Genomic DNA, 4,574 nt, shown 5'->3' with positions numbered 1-4,574 from the left:
TTCACAGAGTTGTGCAACCAGCTAATTCTAGAACATTCCATCTCCCCCAAAGAAACCCCATTTCCTTCAGCTATTATTCCCCTAACCCCCCAGCCCCTGACAACCAGGAATCCACTCTCTGTCTCTGTGGATCTGCCTGTTCTGGACGTTTCCCATCAATGGAATCACACACAGAAGCGTGTCCTTCTGCGTCTGGCTTCTCTCTCTGAGCATCGTGTTCTCAGGGTCCATCCACGTGGTAGCGAGTGTCAGTGCTTCACCCCTTTTCACGGCTGAGTGATGCTCCCGTGTGTGGAGGGACATGTCTGTCTGTTGAAGGGCATTTGTGTCGCGTCCACCATTTGGCCACTGTGAACACGCGTGTGCAGGTTTCTGAGGCCCTGTCTTTGGTTCTCTTGGGCACGCACCTAGGAGTGGAACTGCTGAGTAATATGATAATTCGGTGATTAACGTTTTGAGGAGCTGCCAGACCTTCCCCAGCCGCGGCACTATTTTACATCCCTGCCAGCCTGTCTGAGGTTCCAATTTCCCACCTCCTCACCAACGCTGTATTTTTTCTGCCCTTTTCATTCCAGCCATCCTAGTGGGTGTGAAGTGGTGTCTCGCTGTGGTTTTGATGTGTGCATTTTCCTGATGACTAATAACTTTGAGCATCTTTTCATGGCATGTTGGCCCTTTGTGTATCTCGGGAGAAATGTCTATTCAAATCCTTTGTCCATTTTTAAGTGGATCGTTTGTCTTTTTGTTGTTGAGTGGTGAGAGTTCTTTATATATTCTAGATACTCGACCCAGTCTTTCTCTCCCCTTGGCCTCATCTCTTGCCCAGGTTCTGAGTGCCTGAAACCTCTGAAGACCCTGCTTCGAGGACAGGGAAGGGGAGACAACCTCTCCAGGACCACCTGGCTCTGGGGGCTCCATGGCCTCACCTGCCCACTTCAGAGATGCACAGACTGAGGGCGGGTGAGTGACCCGGCCAGGTGCCCTCAGATAAAAACCCTGTAAGTGAAAAGCTGGACACAGAAGACACACAGTGTGTGATTCCATTGGTGGGAAATGTTCAGAACAGGCAGATCCACAGATGGAGAGTGGGTTCCTGGTTGTCAGGGGCTGGGGGAGGGGAGGGGGAGTGACTGCATATGGGGACGGGACTTCTTTTGAGGTGATGAAATGTCCTAAAATTGGGGTGATGGCTGCGTAACTCTGTGAAGATACTAAAAGCGATGGAATTGCACGCTTTAAACAGATGAATTGTGTGGTACTCGAATTATATCTCAATAAAGCCGTTTAAAAAAAAAAAAAGCAGTAAAACACACACACATGCAAAAGCCAGCAGGACTCAATCCCAGGCCAGGTGGGCAGTGGTGGAACCACCAGCACTCAGGCTGGAAAGCCGAGCGGAGCCCCCCTTGTGAGTGGCGCGGCTGTGTGTCAGCCTCACCCACATCTGAGGGGTCGCCCACCATACAGAGGGGAGGACGGGGCGCAGGGTGGGCAGTGGAGGCCCCAGGCAGGCCCCAGGAGCGGTTGGCTCTGGAGGCCTTGAGCAACTTCCCCTGTTCCCGACGGGAGGGGCCGGGCCCTGGGTCAGGGGTGTGCCGATGGCCAAGGCCCCAGGTATAAGGGCACCACCGTCCCAGCCACCCCCAGCGGCCCCCGTCATGACGGCACTCAGACTCCTGGGCCTGCTGGCCGGCCTGCTGGCGACCTCCAGGGCCGGTGAGTGCCTGCCCCAGGCCAGATGTCCCCATCTATGCAGGGGTCCAGCTGCAGGGGACAGGCCCTGGTGGGAGGGACCGGCGGGCGCCAGCCCCTGCTTCCCTGGACTCAAGGCTCAGGGAGGGAAAGCGACCTGGCCCAGGCCGCACAGCCAGGCTGGCCCTGACCAGCCCTGGGAGGGTGGGCCCCTGTCCTTTTAGAGAACGGGGGCGGGAGGCCGGGGTCTCCCCAGGGATGGGGCTGAAACTGGGGGAGCTGCAACGCACCCTCTCCCCAGGCTCGGCCCCCCTGGCGGACATCGTGGGTGGCAGGAAGACCCACCCGCAGGAATTCCCATTCCTGGCCTCCATTCAGATCCAAGGGCAGCACTTCTGCGGGGGCGCCCTGATCCACCCCGGCTTCATCCTGACAGCCGCCAGCTGCTTCCAGAGCAGGTGAGGAGGGAGCCACGGGGTGGGGAGGGGGGCTCGGAGAGGGAGAGAGCTCGGGGGATTCCTGGGGGGGCGGTGCCTGGTAGGTGAGAAGGGGAGGGGCTTGGAGAGGGGGAGGGGTCTTAGGAAGGGTTGAGGGGCTTGGAGAAGGAAATGGGGGACCCAGGATAGGAAGGGGGCCCAGGAGGGTCTCGATCTGGAAACAGAGGGGAGATGCGATGGCTGCAGAAGGAAGGAAGGAGGCTGGACCATCACCACCGTCCTTCCTTTGGCTCCTGGGCCGTGGTTCAGTGGGCTAGTAATTCCCTGCCTTATTTGCAAGCCTGCCCCCCATCGATGCCCGGGCCCTGGGGTGGGTGTGGAAGGTTGGGGACTTCCCCGCAAGCCCCCAGGACTGCCCCAGACTGGTGTCCGCCCCCACCTGCTCTTAGCAACACCAGGTTTGCCACTGTGGTGCTGGGGGCCTACAACCTGAGGCGGCGGGAGAGGTCCCAGCAGACGTTCTCCATCAGGAGCATCAGTGAGAATGGCTATGACCCCCAAGAGAACCTGAACGATGTGCTGCTGCTGCAGGTGGGGAGAGGGGTGGGGGGGGCTGACGACGGCCTGGGAGGCTAAGGAGGGACGAGCCACGTGTATGGAGCCTGTGGTTAAATCGTCCAGCCAGGTGCGCAATCCATTTAGCTATCCCCTGGATCCTGGACACAGTAGCTGGGCCAACTTACTCTCCCACCAGCAGAATTTAAAACTGCCCATTTCTCTACATCATTACTGACACTGCATAATATGATTTTTGAAAATTTTCTGTCAGTTGTGACGGGGGATGGTACCTTGCTTTATCTGCATTTCCCGGGCAAGCTCTTCACCTTCAGGGTCTCTCAACCACCTTTGCGATAAGAACGATTGATTCCTTCTCTGGGGGAACCAGAGGCCCCAAGAGGTAAAGTCACTTGGCCAGGACCCCACGGCCAGTTACTGCCTAAACTGGCCAGGACCCAAACCACTTTACAGACCAAAACTCACGTCACTGCCTCTCTGGCTCCCAGCTGGGCCCCGTGAGGCTCTGGTCCCCAGCTCCGCCCTCTCCCGACTCAGTTTCCCTCCCCAGCTGGACCGTCAGGCCAACCTCACCAGCAGCACCGTCGCAGTGGTGCCACTGCCCGCACAGAATGCCAGGGTGGAAGCTGGCACCAACTGCCAGGTCGCAGGCTGGGGCGCCCGACACCATAGAGGGCGTCTCTCCCAAGTCCCAAGGGTCGTGAACGCCACCGTGACCCCGTCGGACCAGTGTCGCCCCAACAACGTGTGCACCGGCGTCCTTAGCCGCCGGGGCGGCATCTGCCAGGTACGGGCTGGGCGTGACCTGGGGTGGGCTCCAGGTGGTGGCAAAAGCAAGGACAAGTGCCAAGCTCTGGGCTGGGGGCTGGAGACACGACAGGGAACAGGACAGGGTAGGGTCTGCCCGTTTGGAGCCAGGGGCTCCCAGACCTTGTGGGTGGGGGAGTCAGGTGTCAAGACAAGGGTGTGCACGGGACAGGCCCAGCCCGGGGCAGCAGGGAGTTCCTGGGGGCATCTGAGACCTGAGTTGCAGGTGGGAGTTACCCCAGCAAAGTTGAGGGAAAAGCGTGCGGGCGGCGGGACAGCACGTGCCGAGGGCCAGGGGCGGGGACAGGATTTGTGGGTGGCATGAGCAGTGGTTCTGGGTGGGAGCAGAGTAGGGGGGCTGGGCCTGGGATGCCCTGACTCTCCTGCCACCCTGCAGGGGGATGGGGGCACTCCCCTCGTCTGCAACGGCCTGGCGCACGGCGTGGCCTCCTGGTCCCGGGGGCCCTGCGGCAGGGGCCCCGACTTCTTCACCCGCGTGGCACTCTTCAGAGACTGGATTGACTCGGTTATAAACCAGCCCGTGGGATGTGCGCCAGCCTGACGGACCCCCAGCCCAGCCGGTGAGGGGGGCGCGTGAGCTGCCACGGGGCCCAGCCCCCCAAGCCTCTGTCCCATCCCACAGCCCCACCCTGGCCCACGCAGTTGTGACTCTAATAAAGGATCTGTTCCTATTCTGTCCGCGGCACCTGATTTCTGCTTTGCAGGGGCGGGAAGGGGCTGGGGGCCGAGGGCGCGGGGACATCTTCCAGCAAGAGTGGCATCCACCCCAGGGGCCTCCACTCACGGAATCCGCTCGCAGCCCTGAGGACCAGGGGCTCTTGTTATCTCTACCTGACGGAGGTGGCGCCGAGGCTCAGAGAGGTTGGGTGACTACCCTGAGGCCACACAGCCAGAGTGGGCTCTGAACCCACATCTGTGAGATTCCAGGCCCCCTTAACCATCTCTCATTTTGGTCGAGAATACAGTCACCCCTTAGTATCTGCCGGGGCTTGGCTCCAGGACCCCGGTGGATACCCAAATCCGCGGATGCTCAAGTCCCTG

The 4,574-nt window shown here is 60.1% G+C and overlaps 1 protein-coding gene across 1 annotated transcript; it reads left to right on the top strand.

The window, feature by feature from the left end:
* The first annotated feature begins 1,658 nt into the window (after positions 1 to 1,658).
* On the top strand, positions 1,659 to 4,074 carry AZU1 (azurocidin 1). The gene is made up of 5 exons (XM_024134384.1): positions 1,659 to 1,716; positions 1,994 to 2,150; positions 2,579 to 2,720; positions 3,256 to 3,492; positions 3,910 to 4,074. Exons 1-5 carry the CDS (start codon positions 1,659 to 1,661, stop codon positions 4,072 to 4,074), a joined length of 759 nt encoding a protein of 252 aa, XP_023990152.1.
* The last annotated feature ends 500 nt before the right edge of the window (positions 4,075 to 4,574 follow it).

This window comes from Physeter macrocephalus, chromosome 2 (assembly GCF_002837175.3).
Source record: "Physeter macrocephalus isolate SW-GA chromosome 2, ASM283717v5, whole genome shotgun sequence".
NCBI classification, from domain to species: Eukaryota; Metazoa; Chordata; class Mammalia; order Artiodactyla; family Physeteridae; genus Physeter; species Physeter macrocephalus.
Note: the sequence above shows the minus strand (reverse complement) of the source record. Positions and strands in the feature narration are given on the sequence as shown.